Source organism: Mesoplodon densirostris, chromosome 15, assembly GCF_025265405.1.
Source record: "Mesoplodon densirostris isolate mMesDen1 chromosome 15, mMesDen1 primary haplotype, whole genome shotgun sequence".
Classification (NCBI taxonomy): Eukaryota; Metazoa; Chordata; class Mammalia; order Artiodactyla; family Ziphiidae; genus Mesoplodon; species Mesoplodon densirostris.
This window is the reverse complement of record NC_082675.1, coordinates 64,727,998-64,754,784: the sequence shown is the minus strand read 5'-3', so window position 1 is coordinate 64,754,784 and position 26,787 is coordinate 64,727,998. Positions and strand designations below refer to the sequence as shown.

The 26,787-nt window shown below is 36.4% G+C and overlaps 1 protein-coding gene across 4 annotated transcripts in view; it reads left to right on the top strand.

Annotated features, from left to right (window-relative positions):
- SMAD2 (SMAD family member 2) overlaps positions 1–26,558 on the top strand; it is a 98,864-nt gene extending 72,306 nt beyond the window's left edge. For all 4 annotated transcript variants that reach the window (XM_060118111.1, XM_060118108.1, XM_060118109.1 and 1 more), the window contains exons 7-11: positions 17,036–17,089; positions 18,289–18,501; positions 21,707–21,844; positions 22,028–22,172; positions 25,459–26,558. In XM_060118111.1, coding sequence (XP_059974094.1) covers positions 17,036–17,089; positions 18,289–18,501; positions 21,707–21,844; positions 22,028–22,172; positions 25,459–25,582 — 674 coding nt within the window. In that variant the 3' untranslated portion in view covers positions 25,583–26,558. The remainder of the gene's footprint in view (positions 1–17,035; positions 17,090–18,288; positions 18,502–21,706; positions 21,845–22,027; positions 22,173–25,458) is intronic.
- The last annotated feature ends 229 nt before the right edge of the window (positions 26,559–26,787 follow it).

The following is a 26,787-nucleotide window of genomic DNA, read 5'->3' as shown; positions in this document are numbered from 1 at the left end:
AATGCAAGAGATTTCTGTGCATTAATTTTGTATCCTGCAACTTTACCAAATTCATTGATTAGCTCTAGTATCTTTCTGGTGGCATCTTTAGGATTCTCTATGTGTAGTATCATGTCATCTGCAAACAGTGACAGTTTTACTTCTTTTCCAATTTGTATTCCTTTCATTTCTTTTTCTTCTCTGATTGCTGTGGCTAGGACTTCCAAAACTATGTTGAATAATAGTGGCGAGAGTGCACATCCATGTTGTGGTCCTGATATTAGAGGAAATGCTTTCAGTTTTTCACCATTAAGAATGATATTTCCTGTGGGTTTGTCATATATGGCCTTTATTATGTTGAGGTAGGTTCCTTCTATGCCCACTTTCTGGAGAGTTTTTATCATAAATGGGTGTTGAATTTTGTCAAAAGCTTTTTCTGCATCTATTGAGATGATTATATGGTTTTAATTCTTCAGTTTGTTAATATGGTGTATCACATTGATTGATTTGCGTATATTGAAGAATCCTTGCATTCCTGGGATAAATCCCACTTGATCGTGGTGTATGATCCTTTTAATGTGTTGTTGGATGCTGTTTGCTAGTATTTGGTTGCAGATTTCTGCATCTATATTCATCAGTGATATTGGTCTGTAGTTTTCTTTTTTTGTAGTATGTTTGGTTTTGGTATCAGGGTGATGGTGGACTCGTAGAATGAGTTTGGGAGTGTTCCTTCCTCTGCAAATTTTTGGAAGAGTTTGAGAAGGATGGGTGTTAGCTCTTCTCTAAATGTTTGATAGAATTTACCTGTGAAGCCATCTGGTCCTGAACTTTTGTTTGTTGGAAGATTTTTAATCACAGTTTTAATTTCATTACTTGTGATTGGTCTGTTCATATTTTCTGTTTCTTCCTTGTTCAGTCTTGGAAGGTTATACCTTTTTCAGAATTTGTCCACTTCTTCCAGGTTGTCCATTTTATTGGCATAGAGTTGCTTGTAGTATTCTCTTAGGCTGCTTTGTATTTCTGCGATGTCTGTTTTAACTTCTTCTTTTTCATTTAGAATTTTATTGATTTGAGCCCTCTCCCTCTTTTTCTTGATGAGTCTGGCTAATGGTTTATCAATTTTGTTTATCTTCTCAAAGAACCAGCTTTTAGTTTTATTGATCTTTGCCATTGTTTTCTTTGTCTCTATTTCATTTATTTCTACTCTGATCTTTATGATTTCTTTCCTTCTACTAACTATGGGTTTTGGTTGTTCTTCTTTCTCTAGTTCCTTTAGGTGTTAGGTTAGGTTGTTTATTTGAGATGTTTGTTGTTTCTTTAGGTAGGATTGTATTGCTATAAACTTCCCTCTTAGAACTGCTTTTGCTGCATCCCGTAGCTTTTGGATCATCATGTTTTCATTGTCATTTGTCTCTAGGTATTTTTTGATTTCCTCTTTGATTTCTTCAGTGATCTCTTGGTTATTTAGTAATGTATTGTTTAGCCTCTATGTGCTTGTGTTTTTTTACGTTTTTTTTTTCCCCTGTAATTGATTTCTAATCTCATAGTGTTGTGGTCAGAAAAGATGCTTGATACGATTTCAATTTCTTAAACTTACTGAGGCTTCATTTGTGACCTAAAATATGATCCATCATGGAGAATGTTCCATTTGCACTTGAGAAGAAAGTGTAATCTGCAGTTTTTGGATGCAGTGTCCTATAAGTATCAATTAGATCTGTCTGGTCTATTGTGTCATTTAAAGCTTGTGTTTCCTTATTAATTGTCTGGATGATCTGTCCATTGGTGTGAGGTGTTAAAGTCCCCCACTATTATTATGTTACTGTTGATTTCCTCTTTTATAGTTTTCCCCCCACTATTATTATGTTACTGTTGATTTCCTCTTTTATAGTTTTTAGCACTTGCTTTATGTATTGATGTGCTCCAATGTTGGGTGCATATATATTTATAATTGTTATATCTCCTTCTTGGATTGATCCCTTGATTATTATGTCATGTCCTTCCTTGTCTCTTGTAACATTCTTTATTTTAAGGTCTGTTTTATCTGATGTGATTATTGCTACTCCAGCTTTCATTTGATTTCCATTTGCATGGAATATCTTTTTCCATCCCCTCACTTTCAGTCTGTATGTGTCCCTAGGTCTGAAGTGGGTCTCTTGTAGACAGCATATATGTGGGTCTTGTTTTTGTATTCATTCAGCAAGCCTGTGCCTTTTGGTTGGAGCATTTAATCCATTCACGTTTAAGGTAATTATCTGTATGTATGTTCCTATGACCATTTTCTTAATTGTTTGGGGTTTGTTTTTGTAGGTCCTTTTCTTCTCTTTTGTTTCCCACTTAGAGAAGTTCCTAAACATTTGTTGTAGAGCTGGTTTGTTGGTGCTGAATTCTTTTAACTTTTGCTTGTCTGTAAAGCTTTTGATTTCTCCATCAAATCTGAATGACATCCTTGCCGGGTAGAGTAATCTTGGTTGTGGGTTCTTCCCTTTCATCACTTTAAATATGTTATGCCACTCCCTTCTGGCTTGTAGAGTTTCTGCTGAGAAATCAGCTGTTAACCTTATGGGAGCTCCCTTATATGTTATTTGTCATTTTTCCCTTGTTGCTTTCAATAATTTTTCTTTGTATTTAATTTTTGCTAGTTTGATTACTGTGTGTCTTGGTGTGTTTCTCCTTGGGCTTATCCTGCATGGGACTGTCTGCGCTTCCTGGACTTGGGTGGCTATTTCCTCTCCCGTGTTAGGGAAATTTTAGACTATAATCTCTTCATATATTTTCTTGGGTCCTTTCTCTCTCTCTTCTCCTTCTGAGACCCCTATAATGCGAATGTTGTTGCATTTAATGTTGTCCCAGAGATCTCTTAGGCTGTCTTCATTTCTTTTCATTCTTTTTTCTTTATTCTGTTCTGCAGCAGTGAATTCCACCATTCTGTCTCCCTGGTCACTTATCCGTTCTTCTGCCTCAGTTATTCTGCTGTTGATTCCTCGTAGTGTGTTTGTCATTTCAGTTATTATATTGTTCATCTCTGTTTGTTTGTTCTTTAATTCTTCTAGGTCTTTATTAAACATTTCTTGCATCTTCTCGATCTTTGCCTCCATTCTTTTTCCGAGGTTCTGTATCATCTTCACTATCATTATTCTAAATTCTTTTTCTTGAAACTGGCTTATCTCCACTTCATTTAGTTGTTTTTCTGGGGTTTTATCTTGTTCCTTCATCTGGTATATAGCCCTCTGCCTTTTCATCTTGTCTACCTTTCTGTGAATGTGGTTTTTGTTCCACAGGCTGCAGGATTGCAGTTCTTCTTGCTTTGCTGTCTGCCCTCTGGTGGATGAGGCTATCTAAGAGGCTTGTGCAAGTTTCCTGATGGGAGTGACTTTCTTTTCTAATGTAAGCATTTAAAACTAAATTTCCCTCTAAGCCTTACTTTAACTTCATACCAAAGGTTTTAATAAGTTATTTTTCATTATTATTATTATTATTATTCAACATCTTTATTGGAGTATAATTGCTTCATAATGGTGTGTTAGTTTCTGCTGTATAACAAAGTGAATCAGCTATACATATACATATATCCTCATATGGCCTCTCTCACGTCTCCCTCTTACCCTCCCTATCCCACCCCTCTTGGTGGGCAAAGAGCAACGAGCTGATCTCCCTGTGCTATGCGGCTGCTTCCCAATAGCTATCTGTTTTACATTTGGTAGTGTATATATGTCCATGCCACTCTCTCACTTCCTCCCAGCCTACCCTTCTCCCTCCCCATGTCCTGAAGTCCATTCTCTATGTCTACATCTTTATTCCTGTCTAGCCCAAAGGTTCCTCAGAACCTTTTTTTTTTCTCTAAGATTCAATATATATGTGTTAGCATACGGTATTTGTTTTTCTCTTCCTGACTTACTTCACTCTGTTTGAGTCTATCCACCTCGGTACAAATAACTCAATTTCGTTTCTTTTTATGGCTGAGTAATATTCCGTTATATATATGTGCCACATCTTCTTTATCCATTCATCTTAGGTTGACACTAAATTGGACACTTTGGTTGGTTCCATGTCCTGGCTATTGTAAATAAAGCTGCACTGAACATTGTGGTACATGACTCTTTTTGAGTTATGGTTTTCTCAGGGTATATGTCCAGTAGGGGATTGCTCTGTCGTATGGTAGTCCTATTTTGAGTTTTTTGAGGAACCTCCATACTGTTTTCCGTAGTGGCTGTATCAGTTTACATTCCCACCAACAGTGCAAGAGGGTTCCCTTTTCTCCACACCCTCTCCAGCATTTATTGTTTGTAGATATTTTTGATGATGGCCATTCTGACCAGTGTGAGGTGATAACTCATTGTAGTTTTGATTTGCATTTCTCTAATAATTAGTGATGTTGAGAATCCTTTCATGTGTTTGTTGGCAATCTGTATATTTTCTTTGGAGAAATTTCTGTTTAGGTTTTCTGCCCATTTTTGGATTGGGTTGTTTGTTGTATTGATATTGAGCTGCATGTGCTGTGTATATATTTTGGAGATTAATCCTTTGTCAATTGCTCAATTTGCAAATATTTTCTCCCATTCTGAGGGTTGTCTTTTCATCTTGTTTATGGTTTCCTTTGCTGTGCAAAAGCTTTTAAATTTCATTATGTCCCATTTGTTTATTTTTATTTTTATTTCCATTTCTCTAGGAGGTGGGTCAAAAAGGACCTTGCTTTGATTTATGTCATAGAGTGTCCTGCCTATGTTGTCCTCTGAGAGTTTTATAGTGTCTGCCCTCACAGCTAGGTCTTTAAACCACTTTGAGTTTATTTTTGTGTATGGAGTTAGGGAGTGTTCTAATTTCATTCTTTTCCATGTAGCTGTCCAGTTTTCCCAGCACCACTTATTGAAGAGGATGGCTTTTCTCCATTGTATATTCTTAACCTCCTTTATCAAAGATAAGGTGACCATATGTGCATGGGTTTATCTTATATTCTTACCTCCTTTATCAAAGATAAGGTGACCATGTGAGCATGGGTTTATCTCTGGGCTTTCTATCCTGTTCTATTGATCTGTATTTCTGGTTTTTTGCCAGTACCATACTGTCTTGATTACTGTACCTTTTTAGTATAATCTGAAGTCCGGGATCCTGATTCCTCCAGCTCTGTTTTTCTTTCTCAAGATTGCTTTGGCTAATCTGGGTCTTTGGTGTTTTCATACAAATTGTGAATTTTTTTTGTTGTAGTTCTGTGAAAAATGCTGTTGGTAGTTTGATAGGGATTGCATTGAATCTCTAGATTGCTTTGGGTAGTATAGTCATTTTCACAATATTGATTCTTCCAATCCAAGAACGTGGTATATCTCTCCATCTGTTTGTATCATCTTTCATTTCTTTCATCAGTGTCTTATAGTTTTCTGCATACAGGTCTTTTGTCTCCTTAGGTAGGTTTATTCCTAGGTATTTTATTCTTTTTGTTGCAGTGATAAATGAGAGTGTTTCCTTAATTTTTCTTTCAGGTTTCTCATCATTACTCTATTGGAATGCAAGAGATTTCTGTGCATTAATTTTGTATCCTGCTACTTTACCAAATTCATTGATTAGCTCTAGTATCTTTCTGGTGGCATCTTTAGGATTCTCTATGTGTAGTATCATGCCATCGGCAAACAGTGACAGCTTTAATTCTTCTTTTCCGATTTGGATTCATTTTATTTCTCTTTCTTCTCTGGTTGCTGTGGCTAAAACTTCCAAAACTAGGTTGAATAATAGTGGCGAGAGTGGACCTCCTTGTCTTGTTCCCGATCTTAGAGGAAATGGTTTCTGTTTTTCACCATTGAGAATGATGTTGTCTGTGGGTTTGTCATATATGCCCTTTATTATGTTGAGGTAAGTTCCCTCTGTGCCTACTTTCTGGAGGGTTTTTTTTTCTTTCTTTCTTTTTTTTTTTTTTTTTTTTTTTGCGGTATGTGGGCCTCTCACTGTTGTGGCCTCTCCCGTTGCGGAGCACAGGCTCCGGATGCGCAGGCCCAGCGGCCACGGCTCACGGGCCCAGCCGCTCCGCGGCATATGGGATCCTCCCAGACCGGGGCAAGAACCCGTATCCCCTGCATCGGCAGGCGGACTCTCAACCACTCGCGCCACCAGGGAGGCCCTCTGGAGGGTTTTTATGATAAATGAGTGTTGAGTATTGTCAGAAGCTTTTTCTGCATCTATTGAGATGATAATAAGGTTTTTCTCCTTCAGTTTGTTAATTTGGCTTATCACATTGATTGGTTTGTGTATATTGAAGAATCTTTGCATTCTTGGGATAAACGCCACTTGATCATGGTGTGTGATCCTTTTAATGTGCTGTTGGATTCTGTTTGCTAGTATTTTATTGAGGATTTTTGCATCTGTGTTCATCAGTGATGTTGGCATGTAGTTTTCTTTTTTTGAGGCATGTTTGTCTGGTTTTGGTATCAGGATGATGGTGGCCTCGTAGAATGAGTTTGGGAGTGTTCCTTCCTCTGCAAATTTTTGGAAGAGTTTGAGAAGGATTGGTGTTAGCTCTTCTCTAAATGTTTGATAGAATTTGCCTGTGAAGCTTTCTGGTCCTGGGCTTTTGTTTGTTTGAAAATTTTTAATCACAGTCTCAATTTCAGTGCTTGTGATTAGTCTGTTTATATTTTCTCTTTCTTCCTGGTTCAGTCTGGGAAGGTTGTGCATTTCTGAGAGTTTGTCCATTTCTTCCAGGTTGTCCATTTTATTGGCATAGAGTTGCTTGTAGTAATCTCTCCTGATCCTTTGTATTTCTGCAGTGTCAGTTGTTACTTCTCCTTTTTCATTTTTAATTCTATTCATTTGAGTCTTCTCCCTTTTTTTCTTGATGAGTCTGGCTAATGGTTTATCAATTCTGTTTATCTTCTCAAAGAACCAGCTTTTAGTTTTATTGATCTTTGCTATCATTTCCTTCATTTCTTTTTCATTTATTTCTGATCTGATCTGTATGATTTCTTTCCTTCTGCTAACTTTGCATTTTGTTAGTTCTTCTTTCTCTAGTGCCTTTATGTGTAAGTTTAGATTGTTTATTTGAGATTTTTCTTGTTTCTTGAGGTAGGCTTGTATATCTATAAACTTCCCTCTTAGAACTGCTTTTATTTCATCCCATAGGTTTTGGATCATTGTGTTTTCATTGTCATTTGTCTCTAGGTATTTTTTGATTTCCTCTTTGATTTCTTCAGTGATCTCTTGGTTATTTATTAGTGTATTGTTTAGCCTCCATGTGTTTGTATTTCTTACACATTTTTTCCTGTTACTGATATCTAGTCTCATAGTGTTGTGGTCAGATAAGATACTTGATATGATTTCAGTTTTCTTAAGTTTACCAAGGGTTTACTTGTGACCCACGATATGGTCTATCCTGGAGAATGTTCCATGAGCACTTGAGAAGAAAGCGTAATCTGCTGTTTTTGAATGGAATGTCCTATAAATATCAATTAAGTCCATCTTGTTTAATGTATCATTTAAAGCTTGTGTTTCCTTATTTATTTTCATTTTGCATGATCAGTCCATTGGTGAAAGTGGGGTCTTAAAGTCCCCTACTGTGATTTTGTTACCTTCGATTTCCCCGTTTATGGCTGTTAGCATTTGCCTTATGTATTGAGGTGCTCCTATGTTGGGTGCATATATATTTACAATTGTTATATCTTCTTCTTGGATTGATCCCTTGATCATTATGTAGTGTCCTTCCTTGTCTTTTGTAATAGTCTTTATTTCAAAGTCTGTTTTGTCTGATGAGATTTACTACTCCAGTTTTCTTTTGATTTCCATTTACGTGGAATATCTTTTTCAGTCCTGTCACTTTCAGTGTGTATGTGTCCCTAGGTCTGAAGTGGGTCTCTTGTAGACAGCATATACACGGGTCTTCTTTTTTTATCCATCCAGCCAGTCTATATCTTTTGGATGCAGCATTTAATCCATTTACGTTTAAGGTAGCTATCTATATGTATGTTCCTGTTACCATTTTCTTAATTGTTTTAGGTTTGTTATTGTAGGAATTTTCCTTCTCTTGTGTTTCCTGCCTAGAGAAGTTCCTTTAGCATTTGTTGTACAGCTGGTTTGCTGGTGCTGAATTCTTTTAGCTTTTGCTTATCTCTAAGGGTTTTAATTTCTCCATCGAATCTGCGTGAGATCCTTGCTGGGTAGAGTAATCTAGGTTGTAGGTTTTTCTCTTTCATCACTTTAAATATGTCCTGCCACTCCCTTCTGGCTTGCAGAGTTTCTGCTGAAAGTTCAACTGGTAACCTTATGGGGATTCCCTTGTATGTTAATTGTTGCTTTTCCCTTGCTGCTTTTAAGATTTTTTTCTTTGTATTTAATTTTTGATAGTTTGATTAATATGTGTCTTGGCGTGGTCCTCCTTGGATTTATCCTGTATGGGACTCTCTGTGCTTCCTGACCTTGATTGACTATTTTCTTTCCCATATTAGGGAAGTTTCCAACTATAATCTCTTCAAATGTTTTCTCAGTCCCTTTTTTTAATCTCTTTTTCTGGGACCCCAGTAATTTGAATGTTGGTGTGTTTAATGTTGTCCCAGAGGTCTCTGAGATTGTCCTCGGTTCTTTTCATTCTTTTTCCTTTATTCTGCTCTGCGGTAGTTATTTCCAGTATTTTTTCTTCCAGGTCACTTACCCGTTCTTCTTCCTCAGTTATTCTGCTATTGATTCCTTCTAGAGAGTTTTTAATTTCATTTATTGTGTTGTTCATCATTGTTTGTGTGTTCTTTAGTCCTTCTAGGTCCTTGTTAAATATTTCTTGTACATTCTCCATTCTGTTTCCAAGATTTTGGAGCATCTTTACTATCATTACTCTGAAGTGTTTTTCAGGTAGACTGCCTGTTTCCTCTTCATTTGTTTGGTCTGGTGGGTTTTCCCCTTGCTCCTTCATCTGCTGTGTATTTCTCTGTCTTCTCATTTTGCTTAACTTAACTGTGTTTGGGGTCTACGTTTCGCAGGCTGCAGGTTCGTAGTTCCCGTTGTTTTTGGTGTCTGCTCCCAGTGGGTAAGGTTGGTTCAGTGGGTTGTGTAGGCTTCCTGGTAGAGGGGACTGGTGCCCATGTTCTGGTGGATGAGGCTGGATGTTGTCTTTCTGGTGGGCAGGACCACATCCAGTGGTGTGTTTTGGGGTGTTTGTGAACTTATGATTTTAGGCAGCCTCTCTGCTAATTGGTGGTTTTGTGTTCCTGTCTCGCTAGTTGTTTGGCATAGGGTGTCCAGCACTGTAGGCTGCTGGTTGTTGAGTGCAGCTGAGGTGGAGATCCTGGGAAAGCTTTCCCTGTTTGATATTGCGTGGGGCCAGGAGGTCTCTGGTGGACCAGTGTCCTGAACTTGGCTCTCCCACCTCACAGGCTCAGGCCTGACACCCGGCCAGCGCACCAAGACCCTGTCAGCCACACAGCTCCGAAGAAAAGGGAGAGAAGAAAAAATTAGAAAGAAGGAAAATAAATAAATAAAATAAAATAAAGTTATTAAAATAGAAAAAACTTATTAAAAATAAAAAAAAAATTAGGAAGTAAAGACAAAAAGAGAGAGAAAGAAAGCAGAGAGCAACCAAACCAAAAAACAAATTCTCCAATGATAACCAAGTGCTAAAAACTATATTAAAAAAGAAAAAGAAAAGGATAGTCAGAACCTTAGGACAAATGGCATAAGCAAAGCTATACAGACAAAACCACACAAAGAAGCTTACATATACTCACAAAATGAGAAAAAGGAAAAAATGGAAAAAAATATATATATATAAAAATTTTAAAAAGGAAGAGAGCAACCAAATCAATGAACAGATCTACCAATGATAATAAACTCTAAATAGTAAACTAAGAATAATGTAAAACCAGGAACAAATTAGATGCAGAAAGCAAACCCCAAGTCTGTAGTTGCTCCCAAAGTCCATCGCCTCAAGTTTGGGATTGTTTGTTGTCTATTCAGGTAATCCAGAGATGAAGGATACATCAAGTTGATTGTGGAGATTTAATCCGCTGCCCCTGAGGCTGCTGGGAGAGATTTCCCTTTCTCTTCTTTGTTCGCACAGCTCCTGGCGTTCAGCTTTGGATTTGGCTCCGCCTCTGCGTGTAGGTTGCCTGAGTGCGTCTGTTCCCCGCCCAGACAGGAGAGGGTTAAAGGAGCGGCCGATTAGGGAGCTCTTTCTCACTCAGGCTCGGGGGAGGGAGGGGTACAGAATGAGGGGCAAGCCTGTGGTGGCAGAGGCTGGCGTGACGTTGCACCAACTTGAGGCGCACCATGTGTTCTCCCGGGGACGTTGTCCCTGGATCATGGGACCCTGGGTGTGGTGGGCTGCACAGGCTCCTGGGTGGGGAGGTGTGGATAGTGACCTGTGCTTGCACACAGGCTTCTTGGTAGCTGCAGCAGCAGCCTTAGTGTCTCATCCCTGTCTCTGGGGTCCGCGTTGATAGCCGCGGCTCGGGCCTATCTCTGGAGCTCGTTTAGGCATTTCTCTGAATCCCCTCTCCTCACGCACCCTGAAACAATGGTCTCTTGCCTCTTAGGCAGTTCCAGACTTTTTCCCCGACTCACTCTCAGCTAGCTCTGGTGCACTAGCCCCCTTCAGGCTGTGTTCACGCAGCCCACCCCAGTCCTCTCTCCCTGGGACCTGACCTCCGAAGCCCGAGCCTCAGCTCCCAGCCCTCACCCGCCCTGGCAGCTGAACAGAGAAGCCTGTCAGGCTGGTGAGTGCTGGTCGGCACCCATCCTCTGTGCGGGAATCTCTGCGCTTGGCCCTCTGCACCCCTGTTTCTGCGCTCTCCTCTGTGGCGCCGAAGCTTCCCCCCCTCCACTGCTACCCTCTGTCTCTGCCAGTGACGGGGCTTCCTAGTGTGTGGAAACTTTTCCTCCTCCATAGCTCCCTTCCAGAGGTGCAGGTCCTATCCCTATTCTTTTGTCTGTTTTTTCTTTTTTCTTTTGCCCTATCCAGGTATGTGGGGAGTTTCTTGCCTTTTGGGAAGTCTGAGGTCTTCTGCCAGCATTCAGTAGGTGTTCTGTAGGAGCTGTTGTTCCACATGTAGATGTAGTTTTGATGTATTTGTTGGGAGGAAGGTGATCTCCATGTTTTACTCCTCCCCCATCTTGAAGGTGCCCCCCTTTCATTGTTTTTTAATTATTATTATCATTTAAATATTTTCGAATTCCTCTTGCAATTTCTTCTTTGATCCATGATTATTTAGAAGTTTGGTCTTTTAGAAGTATGGGGGGTTTCTAGATAGTTCATTGACTTCTCACTTAATTCCATTATGATTCAAATAAACTATGTATGATTTCAGTCCTTTGAAATTTACTAAAAATTATTTTATGCTACAACATGGCTTATTTATCTTGATGAGAGTTCCATTTATAGTTTAAAAAATGTTGTTCAGTTGTAGTGTTACTCTAACTTTATATGTAATTTTGCTTGTGTTAACTTTAAAGTCTTGATTATGGGTCAGTTATTCCTACTTCTTTGCATGTCTCATGTTTTTTTTAGTTGGATGTTGGATATTATATATAAAATAATACTAGAGTGTAATACAGATAATATTTTCCTTATGAAAGACTCACCCTTTTCTTTCTCTGGATGCTAAGTTGGGGATCTAATGTCTTCCATATATTAGGAGTTGAGTTGAATAGGTGATGATTTAATCCTTAACATCAAATCACCTCAGGTTTGAAGGAGGGGCAGTCCCCTACCTCAGCAGGTCTTTCAGATGTGAGTATGGTGAGACTGTAGGATCTCTCACTGCTTTGCAGCCTTTGCCTGAAACTTCCTGTGCTACCATGTACTACTCAGCTAAAGACATGAGGGTTAGAATTGGCTAATGAAGAAGACTGTATCTGTGGTTGGGCTTCTCAGATTCCAGTTGCCAGTGTGTGGCCATTAAAATTTCAGCTGGTTTCTCCTTTGGCAAGTACAGTCCTACATGTGTCTATGTCCTAACTTGGCAGATACTCCCAGCAATGAAAATGGTTACCACTCTCTACTTAAATAGGAAGAGCTCATCCTTCTCTAAACTACTTCACTTAGACTTAAATGGATCTACAGTTTTGGGGTCAGTTTTTGGTTAAAAATATATATTTTTTTAGTGTTTCTGATATTTTCTTATTGTAGGAGCAAGGTTTTTTCCAACAGTCTTCTACATTCTAACCATAAGGGGAACCCTATAGAAAGTACTAATAAAAACAAAAGAAGAGCAACCGTATTCTCATTATGAACATAATTCATGCTTGTAGAAAATTTGGAAATACATAGAACCTAATAAACATGAAGGAAGTATGTATTTTTAAACTGGACTTGACATAGTACCTATTTCTTTTATTTTTGCTTAATCTCATATTTTTTCCATTCTATGTCAAATAAAAGTTAAACAGTATTTTACAGGTTAAAATTATAATACAACATTTTGAATTATGCAACAAGTGAATGTTCATTATAAAAAATTAATAAACAGGTAAAACAAGAAAATTTAAACATATGTAATTCATAAAAAACAGTACTGCAGTGAACATCATAGAAAGATAGGTAGAAAGTTACAGAGGAATTTGCACCTAGGATCTCAGATTCTAGGAATTCTGTTCTTAACTACTGCAGTAGACTTCCTCTGGCTCATTTGAGATGACATGGGGAGAAATGCCTGCTTTTGCAATATATTGCTGAGGTAAGACTTGTTTGGTGATTAGGTAGGGATATGGTTGAAGGAATAATCCATCACGATTCTCAGTTTTTTGAAGGGTTTGTGAATGTGATTGATCTGTGTATTCAGTAAATGAGATCTTTTAAAGCATATGTTTAAGCCTTTTTTGGTATAAAAACAAAATCGTAGATAATTTTAGTTCTTCAGGATTATCTCTGTAATATGAATGCAAAGAAGATAAAACTAAATGATTTTAAGGCCTTTAACTTTCCTGTCCTTCCATATATGCCTTTTGAAAGAATAAGTCTATTTTTATTTTCTTATTTGAATGATAATAACTTACAGTTAGTTAACACACTGAAACTTGTAAAATATACATTTCTTTGCCGTCAATTTTGCTCAAGAAATTCAAAGTAATTTTAATATTTCTCAAAAAGTTATAAAATAGATACTAAACATGTAACTTATCTCATACCAAAATGAATTCCATTTAGAGAAAATGCTTAAATTAAAAAATGAGACTAATTTCTAGGACATGGCATTGAAGAATTTTTTAAATAATCTGAGCAAGAACTATGCAACATATAAACCATAGAAGAAAAGGTTGATAAATTTGACTATTTAAACTTTAAAACGTTACCACTACACACCTGTTAGAATGATCAAAATCTGAATTCTGGCAAGGATGTGGAGCAACAAGATCATTGCTGATGGGAATGCAAAATGAATGGTACAGCCACTTTGGAAGACAGATTGGCAGACTCTTACAAAACTAAACATACTCTTACCATGCGATCAGCAGTCATGCTCCTTCGTATTCACCTAAAATAGTTGAAAATTTATGTACACACAGAAACTTGCACATGGATGTTTTTAGTGGCTTTATTCATAATTGCCAAAAGTTGGAAGCAACCAAGATATCCTTCAGTAAGTGAATGAATAAATAAACTGTGGCATATCCAGACAATGGAAATGTTATTCAGTGCTAAAATGAAAACTGCTAAATAAAGGCATGAAAATACATGGAACATTAAATGCATATTTCAAGTCAAAGAAGCCAATCTGAGAAGGCTACATACTTTATGATTCCAGCTATGTGATGTTCCAGAAAAGGCACAAACAACTATAGAGACAGTAAAAAGATCAGTGATTGCTAGGGGCTAGAGGGCAGGGAGGGATGAACAGGTAAGCACAGAAGATTTTTAGGGAAGTGTAACTATTTGGTATGATACTATAGTGGTGAATACATGTCATTATACATTTGTCAAAATTTGTGGAGTGTGCAGAACCAAGGATGAACTCTAATGTAAATTATGGGCTTTGAGTGACAATGATGTCTGTGTAGGTTCCTCAGTTACAATAAATGTACGTTGTGGCACACGACTCTGATGGCAGGCGAGGTTATACATGTATGTGTACATGGGTATATGGGAACTCTTGTACATTATGCTCAATTTTGCTGTGAACCTAAAACTCTAAAAAATAATGTTATAAAATTTTTTTTTTACCTTGAAAGACCTACAAAAACAAACCAAAAAACTTGGGGAAATGTTTGTAAATGTATGACAAGCCTAATAACTGATTTCTAAATTTAAAACCTACAAATAAAGAGGAAAAAGACAGTAGTTAATAGAAAAGGGACATAAAGAACATGAGTGTACTATTTATAACAAAATAAGAATAAGTAAAATTTTTAAAAATCAGAGTTGCCCCATTTAAACCTTTCAAATTGTTATATGTCAGAAGGTGGTAACATGGCATGAAGAAACACTAGCTCATAAATTGTTGGTGGGTCTAAACATTTGGGGAGGGTACTTTGGTACTTATAAAAGTTTAACCTCACATTCCTTTTGATCTAACATTTCCTTGTTGAAAAAATGTATCCTACAAATATCTGCGAACATGTATGCAAGGTTATGTGCACGAGGATTTCTCTAGATGTTTTAGCTGCAAGTAATAGAAACTAGCTTTAAATAGTGAAATCATTACTTCTCATAACTGGAAGTTCCAGACTTCAGCAGAAGCATGTATATACGAATAACTAATAGGTTAATCGTCATTTAACCTGGCTTTGTTTAAGAAAAAAAGTTTCTAATAAATTTTTAGCTTAATTTAACTTCTAAAAATTTTATACATGATTTTAATCAACTTTTCTTTTCATAATATATAGTTCTAACTTTTATCACATCTGACTGGACTCCTCTTAGTCTAAATTAATGAACTGTGACTCTACTGGTCACTTCTTATAAGTATTTAATAGAGGGAGTAAACAGTTAAAAGATGAAAAATGGGGCAGTTTCCTTCATTTCTAATAGTGGCTTTGTTTATTTTATCTCAGCTTCAGGAAGCAGCAGTGAGTTTTAGTTCATTGTTCTAAATATATTTTGACCTTTCATAGCTGTACCTGTTGTGACTTGCCAACAGATTTTTCAAACTGAGGAATAAAAAAAGAACATAAGAACTTTGTTATGGAAGGCTGTTCTGTCTTGTCAAAAATCATTATCACCTGTTCTTTATTTTTGATTCATTTGTTTGTGTGGGAATTGCTGTTTCACCTGTGTTGCCTGGTATTTTAGGTCATGGTTATAGTGTGGAGAGGGGAGAGGTCCACAGGGGGCATCTGACCTTATTCTACATCTATGCCATTGCTATATTTTAAAAGCTTGGGTGCTGTAAGTCATGCTTTTTTGGGTAGCATTCTCAAAATATGTAGAGAATAATGATAAGAAAACAAAATTTATCCTACAATTATAATATGATTATTTAACAACAGTTTACAACAAATGTTTTAAAATTTAGTTGCATGAAGTTGAGTGAAGTAATCTCTCGGTCACTGTTTTTTCTTGTGTCTGTGGTTCTTCCTTTTTCTTATTTTATGTGTTTGTGCCCCCTCCTCCCTTATTTTCTTGATTAGATTTAGCCAGTTTACCTAAAACTGGAAGAAATGAATACTTTTCTAATAAATATAATTTACTGAAACTGACTCCAGGAAATAGAGCTTCATAGAAGAAATAGAGAAGTGTCTTAGAATAAACCCTAGAAAAATTTTAACTGCAAAGAATTTCACACGGGAATTCTACTGAAATATTAAAGAATATGTTATTCCAATGCTAAGTAGTTTAAATAAACTGTTACAGAGCATAGAAAAGACTTACATCTTCTAGCTTGTCTTTATGAGACAGCGTAACATTTGTGCTTGCAACATAAATCTACAGACCAGTATTGCGTACAATTATTGATGCAGAATTCCTAAAGAATTTTCTCTCTCTCATCCTCACAGCCAGCATCATACTTAATGGGCAAATACTAGAAATAGTTCCTTAAAGTTAAGAATAAGCCAAGAATTTCTGGTATCACCACTGTTTTATCAAAATGTGACATACCCCCAAATGATTGGTAAATTATATCACATAAAAGTTTTTTTTAATACTGCTTAATCAAAATTGGGATGAAGAATCATAAGCCAGATGACCAAATATTTGCATCCCATACCATGAAAGGACCAATATCACTAAAACATAAAGAGCCTTCTGTAAATCAGTGAGAAAAGTGATCAACACCACAATAGAAAATTGAGCAAAAGAAAAGAACAGACTATTCACAGGAAGGAAATAAAATATAAACAAGTATACAATTGCTCAATGTCATTTATAAGAGAAATACAAATTAAAACTATACTTGTTAAGACCTTGTTCTTACTTATCAACAATAGCACATGAGCCTCCCCTATTTATGTTGTTTCTGGGAATGTAAACTGGTACAACCTCTATAGATGACAATTTTGGCAACATTTATCAAATTACAGATGGACAACCCTTTGATTTGGCAGTTTCTCTTTTAGAGCCTACCCTTCAGATACAATTGAGAATATGCATAATGTGCGAGATTAGTTATTGGAATCTTGGTTCTTAAAGCAAAAGATTGAAGATAACCTGAATATCCATCAAAATGGGATCACAGTATTCCATAATGTAATGTTATGCAGCTAATAGATGAATGGATGGATGGATGGATAAATAGATACATATGTAAAAGGGAAACATATCAACATCTCTGATAGAATAAGTAATATAAAAGCAAAGTTCAGAACTGTGTTACCATTTGTACATAAAAAGCAGGAGGCACAGAACACAATATATTTGCTTATATGGTTTGAAGAATATTTCTGGAAGGGTACACAAAGAACTGGCAACATTGGATGCCTTTGGAAGAGGGTAGCTTGAAGCCAGGACTTTTTGTATCTTTTATGTATTGAAGCTTCCAAAATTAAACTTCCATTAAGCAGTTCATTAAGCAGTTGTATATTTTGAATCCTTGGTATGTAAATTATCTGTGTATTATCTGTGACCATTACAACCAGATACAATCAATTCTATTATTATTTGGTCAGAACTTATGGAAATACTTTTACAGCTGTTTTAAAATTGAATCTTTTGTTTCAGGATCTCCAGCAGAACTATCTCCTACTACTCTTTCCCCTGTTAATCATAGTTTGGGTAAGTTGCAAATACTTTTCCCCTACTGTTTTTATACCTTTTTAATTAAATGTCCTTTCTGGTAATTATTTTCCATATATATGAGAAAGAGATCCCAGTGAATAATCAAATGATTGTTCAACTTAGTGCTTTCTAAAAATGATACTGATGATGTGCCTCAATATTACTAAAACTCTTTTCTCCTGGCATATATAAGAAGTTAATAATTTTTTATTCATGGAAATCATATTCATTATTCATGAAAATTTTTCTTATATGGCTAGATTTTTATGTATATATTTAGTTTCTGATGTATTTTATAATAGCAGTTATTCATACGAGATGTGTGTATAAATATATATAGACATATATCACTCATACGTACATGTAGTATGGGAGATTATATATATATATGTGATAGCTAATACATATGTATATATGTGTGTATACGGTCTGTAGTTTATTCTTGGTCTCCATTTTACCTCACTATTTCACAATTTCTTTTCAGTTTCTACACATTGGAATTTGTTCTACAAAATTGTCATTTTTTCCCCATGATATTGCTTATGATGCATTTTAATCAAAATTACAGCACTTAAATACATGTGATCCTCGTTTTCCCATGAAATATATAGATTCTTTTGATTTATTTTCTGTTTCCACTTGCATACTGTATGTTTTCTTTTTTGTGTGTGTATGTTTTATTACTTTCTGTTTCTTGTGTATATTTGGGTTTTCTATTTTTGTAACTAGGGTAACTCAGTGAGAATCTCATGTTAAAATAGACAAATGTCAAAACTATGTCATATTTTGTATCCTATCATGACATTTTTTTTCCCCTGTGGCTTTTGACTCATTAATCTTCGCTTCAGCTTTGTCCTACTCTGTCCTACCCAAAATTAATTTTATAATGCAAATTGACTGTGGCACAAGCAGGGTAAAACTACTGTTAGAATAAATGGTCCACCATAAAGTCTAAGAAAGCCGTTTGAAGATTAGAATGACTTAATGAGATAGGGGAAATTTGAGAAATTGAAAATCTGGAGTGCTCTTTGGAATCTGGAGTTCGTGATGTAGATGTTAAGTCTGTTTCCTGGGCTGTTGCCAGTGTAGGCTGGCATAGAACATGTAAAGGTGATGATATTCAGTCTATTCTTGGCTTGAGGTGGCTTGAATTATTCACACACATTTCTTTTATGTGTTTGTTTCTTCTGCCCCAGATTTGCAGCCTGTTACTTACTCAGAACCTGCATTTTGGTGTTCAATAGCGTATTATGAATTAAACCAGAGGGTTGGAGAGACCTTCCATGCATCACAGCCCTCACTCACCGTAGACGGCTTCACAGATCCATCAAATTCAGAGAGGTTCTGCCTAGGTTTACTCTCTAATGTCAACAGAAATGCTACAGTAGAAATGACAAGAAGACATATAGGTATGTTTTTTTTCCTTATGTGAAAAACCAATGCCATATACTCATAATGTGAGCATTATGTGGTTTACCACATCAAGAGATTGTGTGCAAAAAAGCCTGCCTTCTCTCTCTCACCTTAAGGACAGTCATGTTTAAGTGCACAGCTTCACAGCTTTTAGTAGATCCTGGTGATCCTTCCATCTGAGAACTTTTTATCTTGAGCTTCTGTTAATTTGGCACCTTCGATACTGGGAAGTCCTTCAATAAATACGTGTTAAAATAACTTTACTCATGGGCTTCCCTGGTGGCGCAGTGGTTGAGAGTCTGCCTGCCGATGCAGGGGACACGGGTTCGTGCCCCGGTCTGGGAAGATCCCACATGCTGCGGAGCGGCTGGGCCCGTGAGCCATGGCCGCTGAGCCTGTGCGTCCGGAGCCTGTGCTCCACAACGGGAGAGGCCACAACAGTAAGAGGCCCGCGTACCGCAAAAAAATAAAAAATAAAAAATAAATAACTTTACTCTGCTGAGCCTCTACCAGTCATAAAATTGTCATGTTCAGATTTTAGGGATGTAATTTTAACAAATCATGAATTTTTTTTTCAGTTTGTTTACGTCTCCTAGTTTTCTCCCCCTTTCAGTGAATTCATGTATCAGCTCTGCACACTATTAATCTGAAGCAGAATATCTAAAACAAAAACTACCATTTAATTTGTTCAAAAATAATTCATAGAATCTCAAAATGTGGTGATCCCAGACACCCTTTCAGCAAGTTGGTGAGGTAAAAACAATTTTCACAGTGGTACTAAGATGCTGTTTGCCATTTTCACTCTCATTCTCTCTTGACTGTACAGTGAAGTATTCCAGAGGCTTACAAGGCTTACGATTTTGTAAGGAATTAAATGTAGACTCTGATGAGAATTCTACTGGCTTCTCTTAAGCCAGACATTAAGGATATTTGCAAAAATATAAAACATTGCTACTCTTCTCACTAATTTTTTCTTTGGTTTGCAAAATAGTTATTTTTCATAAACTTGTTTATGTTAATATGTAGTGGGTTTATTATTTTGATTTTCAAATGAATTAATTTTTTTGAATCTCAGTTTTCACACATAATATGGTAAGTTTGCATAGATGTAATACACATAAACAACAACTCTTTGGGTCGTCAGTATTTTTTTGACAATGAGGTAAAAAATAGTTTGAGCGCCACAAAGATAACTGAACATAGTTCTCATCACCTTCAAGTAACTTCTTTTAATAATAATTTGCTTCTGTTCATTTAATTAACCATCACCTCCTATGAGAAATAATGCTGATCACTAAAGAGTGAGCGTGATATTGCAAAGTGCTAGTGACTTCAGAGGTCTGTTAGTTGGCTCCATGTGGAATTTCTCAAATCTTGCTTGATGTATAAATTTTATATAATTTTCCTAAGGTACTCAGGTATCTTATAGGTGAGGAAGGCCTCTGAATATCTGCCCTCTTTTAACTAAAACTGTTTTGATTTTTCCATGTTCTAATTAGGGCTCTGCTTAAAAATTTAACAAAAGGTTTACCCTACCTTATTTACTTCTGTACAAAATTTTAGAGTGCTGTAATTATTGGATCATCTTTTTTTACTTTTGATTTATAGTTTATTGGGTGCTTTTGATCAGAAACTATAGCCTGAAAAATCTCTACTTTTTGGACTTAATGTTTTCCTAATGGTCAAGTGAACAACTTTATTTTTTATATAAGTATTCTGTAATCATTAAGAGAACAGGGCACCAGGTTCCATATTTATGTAGTAAATCTGGCTTGTTGGTTTTTATTTTCTTTTGCTGCATAACATATTACCACACATTTACCAGCCTAAAACCACACAGATTTACTGTGTCACAGTTTTTATGGGTTAGGAGTCTCCTCGGGGTCTCACAGAGGGAAATCAAAGGGTTAGCTGGGCTGTGTTCTCATCTGAAGCTTGAGGTCCTTTTCAAGCTCACAGGTGATTATTGCAGAGTTCACTTCCTTGAAGTTGTGGCACTGAGATCCTCATTTCCTGCAGATTGTAAGCTAGAGGCTGCTATCAGCAACTAGAGGCCACGCAGGTGGCCCCCTCCATCTTCACAGTCAGCAGTGAAGACTGTTGTGTTGAATTCCTGTTGCTCACACTTTGAATCACTTTCACCAGGACCAGCCCAGTCCCTTTTAAGGGCTGTCACCTGATTAAGTCAGGCCCACCAAAGGTAGTCTTAGTTTCTTATGGCCAGTTGATTTGAGAACTTAATTACATCTGAAAAATCCCTTTAAGCAGTATGTAGATTAGTGTTTGATTGAATAATTGAGAAGATAAATACACTGGGGTGAGAATCTTAAGTGCTATCTTAGAATTCTGCTTTTCACAATTTTTTCTTTAATCCTTGTATTGCTAATATTTTATGTATATTTGATCTGCTAATATTTTATGTATATTTGATCTGTCAAATTCTGAAAGGTATATTAAAATCTCCCAATATAATTTTTTCTTATCTAATTCTGCTTATATAAATAGGGACCTGGTTGCCCCCATAATATATATAGTTTTAAAAGGGGCACACGGGGGCCTCCCTGGTGGCGCAGTGGTTGAGAGTCCGCCTGCCGATGCAGGGGATACGGGTTCGTGCCCCGGTCTGGGAGGATCCCATATGCCGCGGAGCGGCTGGGCCCGTGAGCCATGGCCGCTGGGCCTGTGCGTCCGGAGCCTGTGCTCCGCAACGGGAGAGGCCACAACAGTGAGAGGCCCGCGTACCACAAAAAGAAAAAAAAAAAAAAAGGGGCACATGACTAACCTCTTGATAATTTTTATTACCTTTTTTCTTAACCATAGTGGCTCTTTAAAGAAATACTGTTTATTATAATGAAGGCATATTAATCCAGACATTAGTTAATTCCTTCAAATGAATTATTTTATTTATTTAGAAATAACTATAATTTGTATGAAATTATTTTGCTATCCATTCACTTTTCTGTGTTGCTTAAGTATTTTTGATAAGCATGTATTATCTTTACAAATCAATAAAATAATTTTAAAAAATACTTGGAAAAATGTACAGTGGTATGTTTCAAAGTTAGATTTCAGAAAAGCATAGCTATGGAAAAAGTCATCAAAATACTTTATGTCATTTTACTATCCTCTGAGAAGACCCTTTGAAAGTCATGCTGAAATAGTAAATGTTGTAAAACTAATTCCATATATATTTTGTTTTAGGAAGAGGAGTGCGCTTATATTACATAGGTGGAGAAGTTTTTGCTGAGTGCCTAAGTGATAGTGCAATATTTGTGCAGAGCCCCAATTGTAATCAGAGATACGGCTGGCACCCTGCAACAGTGTGTAAAATTCCACCAGGTATGGATACAACAATGTAAATAAACCTATTGTATCAACTTGCTGAGCTTTTCTTTGCTATTACTTTTAGGAATCAGGAGATGATTTGCATGCTCATATTCTAATATCTGTAGCCCTTTTAAAATGATTTTCTAATAGTAATATTCTTTTTACATAATTTTTTAATCTTTTTCTCAATCGTAGGCTGTAACCTGAAGATCTTCAACAACCAGGAATTTGCTGCTCTTCTGGCTCAGTCTGTTAATCAGGGTTTTGAAGCCGTGTATCAGCTAACTAGAATGTGCACCATAAGAATGAGTTTTGTGAAAGGGTGGGGAGCAGAATACCGGTATGAAATACATATTCGGTTCTTAAATTTCCACAACGTAATTCTTTTTTCTTTCATTCTTTGTATCTTCTGAAGTTCATGTGTATTTATTTTCCTTGAGGTTTATAGAGTCAGCAGATCTTTACGTAAAATAACAAAAGAAAGTTGGAGGCCTCTGGATTCAAAACTATTGCAAATTCCTGTGCTGGCATTATGGAACAAAGAATTAAAACGTGTATGGATGGGTACTGTAATAGAATGCAGAGTGTTAAATTCCATAAATGGCATATTGGAAGGGTTATGTCAGTTCATGGCAGGAGAGATGTTTTGCTGGGGCTGGGGGAGGTGGTGATGATACAGGGTCTGGGTTCTGAAAGATGCCTAGGATTTCAGTAGTCACAGGTTTGTGGGGTGGAAAGTGATGATCCTGGAGTAGAGTACAGTTCAGTTGGACTGGAGTATAGAAAGTAAAGAAGAATAAGGCTGGACAGAGAAGTTGAGACAACTTCAGTGTAAGGTTAAAAGGTGGAACTTCATTCAGTAATAGAAGGGAGTACTTGTTAGGTGCCAGGCACTGTGCTGTGTTTTAGGTGCAGTATCTCACGCCTTTCAACATGGCTAAGAATTACTGTTGCTGTTTTTATCCTTTCTTTATAAGGTTACAATCTTTCTAAGGTAAAAAATGGTCCAAACTAATACTTATTTGGAAATAGGCTTAGAAAAGATTTGATAGTTTGCCCAAGGACACATTCTAAGTGGTAGAGACGAGACTTGAGGAAAGCTCTCCTTGACTCTTAACCTCTTCTCTAAGGAACTATCCTTAGCAGTTACCTAATTGAGTTTTACCAAAGCTAATCTGTCATCAAGGGGTAAGATAGATTACGCTATTGATAAATTAAACAATTGATTGGATTCCACAGCAAAGATAGGGAATACTTCATCAGCATGTTAAAGAATGAAAGTATAAGTAAAATACTTAGTCTTTCTTCAGTTCACATTGCTTACTGTCTGAATGTCTGCTTAAGAAGATATTCATATAGAATAGTAATAGTATTCCTGTTTCATTCAGCAGTTTGGACCCTTCTTCAGAATTTATTTCATTTCATTTGAACTTGATTCCCTGTCTTAAGTTTTGTGAGGTGTATGACTTTTGTGATGGTGAGATATGAGATCTACTGGTTTGAATACTTTTATAAAAATATATTATGTGTTATATATGTATATCCTAGAATGAAGACTTGTCACTATTTTGTCCAAGTTATGTTAGTAGAAGAATTCACTTTTTGACTTTGCTGTAGCTCTCTTTTGTTTTCATCATTTCCCCTTTGAGATGTGATAACTTTAAAGAATGCTGAGTTTCTTTTTCCCTTTGATAAAAAATTATCAAATTGATAATAAAATTAGATCTTATTGATATTAAATTAGATTGATAGTTGATATTAAAATTAGATTCAGATAGTACCATCTGATACCAGTTTATTAGGTCAGACATTTTTTTTTCTCTTCAAAAGATCATAATGTTGAAGAACATGGTAGAAATTCAGTGGAATTAAATACGAATTGCATAGGTTGGGGAGAATTCCACGTGTATCTGTGGGTCTCCTGTTAAGACCAGTTTTGATTGGTAGAGAGAGATACTGCCCTTCATTCACTGTGGACTCTGCTGTTCTTTAACCCAGAGCTAATTTAACATCTATATGAGAAGCAGTAATATACAGTATGTTTTCATGGATAATGGAGTCAGGTACATCTACTTTGGATAATAAAGTAGTTTCCTTTAACATTTACAGATCAAAATAAATCAAATACTCATATATCTGTGAACTGTGGAACCTTTTATCCTTAATGACACTGGTGCTGAGGAGATAGATCTAATGGTTGGCTTTCTAAAACTATCTTTTAGTTTCTTTAGTGCCCGCTTGATTGCTTAGCGTAAAAATCAGGAAATGTAGTAAGCAGGAAATACAGATGTGTAAAGAATTCATAGTTAATTGAGAAATATGTCTCAGTTAAGTGAATTAGTACTGAAACGAATAAACGGTGGTGGACACATAATGTGTGTCTCAGACCCTGAGACAAGGGTTTGCATGCAAGAAGTTTATTCAGGAAATGGAGGGAACACTGGTAAGGAAGGAGGAAGGAGGGAAGAGAGGTAGGGAGGAAAGGCAGCCAGTACCATTCTTAACCCATCTACTCTAGTGGGTGGGTCACTAGAGCTATTCCCTTAGGAAAACTTTGGAAAACAGTAAAGAACACACAGAATTATCCCACCCAGAGGGAAGGGAAACTGGACGTTTAAATGCCAATTCCTGTGTCATTGCTTGAGGTCTGTTCCTGGGGATGTTGATTTCCTGGCACTTCTGATCTGCTGTATATGTGGACAGAGCAGAGAAGTTCTCAGGCACAGAAATACAGATGCCTGCAACTGGAAATTGGCTAGAGAACACTGAAAATCTGAAGGGTATAGTGGGGCACTGACACCATCTGCTACAGAAAACCACATCCTTTGAAATACAGTTTTAAATTATATTGAGCATGTGTCACATGGAGGTGAAGAGTTGATAATGGCCTTTTCTCATGTTTGAAGGGCTGTCACGTTGAAGAAGCAAGCAGACTTACTGCCTTATTGTATATAATAAATAAGAACTAAAATCAGTTTGTGGAAGTGACAGGATGTCATTGAACAATTTGCGATTCCCAGAGGGTAGCTCATTTTGTTTGAAGTACTAAAGGTGTTTCTTATTAAAAGCCTGCATGATTTTGCTAAAAGGGATGTTGGTTGTTGGCTTTGTCAGGGAAAGTTGAACCCCAGCTCTTAACATTCTGTGATAAGCTTGGGTCAGAATTCTCTTTTGTTTTGATATACTTTAAATTTGCATCCTATTCCATTTGGACTTCATTTGCTATTTGAGTATCTTCTATTCTGTGGATGATTAATAAGTAGGTGACTTTATATATTCTGGTTTGCTTGGGACAGTGCTGGTTTATGTCTCTTGCCCTGGCAGTGATTATTTATAGTAACTACATTCTCTCTTAAAGGTGTCCCATTTTGGACAGTAAATATAAGTTTACTAATTTTAATTTGAGGGGAAAACAGTGTTTTTTTTCTCTTTAAAAGAAAAAAAGTCACATAAGTACTTTGAGGATTAAACAGTTTTCAAAATAGTAGATATGCAAACTTGATACTCGGTCAGAAAAGAATCTAGGTTTTAGTATATATTGATACAACCTTTTGATGTATCTAAGTTCTTCCATAGCCATGTTATTCTTTTAATTTCATAATTATTTTCTTGCATTCCTTTAACAGAAGGCAGACAGTAACAAGCACTCCTTGCTGGATTGAACTTCATCTGAATGGACCTCTACAGTGGTTGGACAAAGTATTAACTCAGATGGGATCCCCTTCAGTGCGTTGCTCAAGCATGTCATAAAGCTTTGTCACCAGTCAAGTCCCATCAAAAGACTTAATGTACCAACTCTTCTGTCCTAGTATTTGTGTGTGGTCCCCGTGGACTGTTTACTATCCAAAAATTCAAGAGAAAACAGCACTTGAGGTCTCATCAATTAAAGCACCTTGTGGAATCGGTTTCCTATGTTTGAATATTAGATGGGAAAATTAGTGTCTAGAAATACCCTCCCATAAAGGAGGAAGAGAAGATTTTAAAGACTTACTGATGTCTTGTTGGGCATAAAACTGAGTGTCCCAAAGGTTTATTAATAACAGTAGTAGTTATGTGTACAGGTAATGTATCATGATCCAGTATCACAGTATTGTGCTGTTTATATACATTTTTAGTTTGCATAAATTAGGTGTGTGTGTGCTGCTTCTTGATTTAGGCAAGCCTTTATAAAGTTACAGTACCTAATCTGTTATTCCCACTTCTTTGTTATTTTTGTGTGTCTTTTTTAATATATAATATATATCAAGATTTTCAAATTATCATTTAGAAGCAGATTTCCCTTGTAGAAAAACTAATTTTTCTGCCTTTTACCAAAAATAAACTCTTGGGGGAAGAAAAGTGGATTAACTTTTGAAATCCTTGACCTTAATGTGTTCAGTGGGTCTTAAATATTCATTCTTTTTGTGTTTGTTTACTTACTGCTAAAACCTTACGGAAATCTTTCCAAACCTCTCCTCCGTTTCCACTTTTGTCCTGATACCAAAACAGTGTAGCGTGACATCCATCACCAATAATGGTTGTACTGATACCGCCAGCACCAGTTAATTCTGGGGTACGGTAACAAATCATATGGAGTAAGTCCCTTTGTCTTACACCAAATTTCAGTTTCAGCAGATGATAATAGACTTGTGTAACCTAGCAGTCTTTTGATTTATCTTTACACCTCATAAAAAATGCACAGGTGACAGTATAATTATTTTCAGGGATATGCTACAATTATTTCAATATATTTATCCTTTTTAAAAATTCAATCTATAAACACTCTTTAAAAAGGTATTTTAAAATATTTCAATAGCAAACCTAGTGCTCTTTGAGTTGAGTTTCATTTGATTTAGTTACCAGATTGTATTATGAAATGGACCTTTTGTAAATGTAATTGCTTCAGCAAAATACCTAGAAAAGTAATGCTGAGGTATGATCATCAGGTAAAGGCCATCTGTTTTTAAGGTATGTTG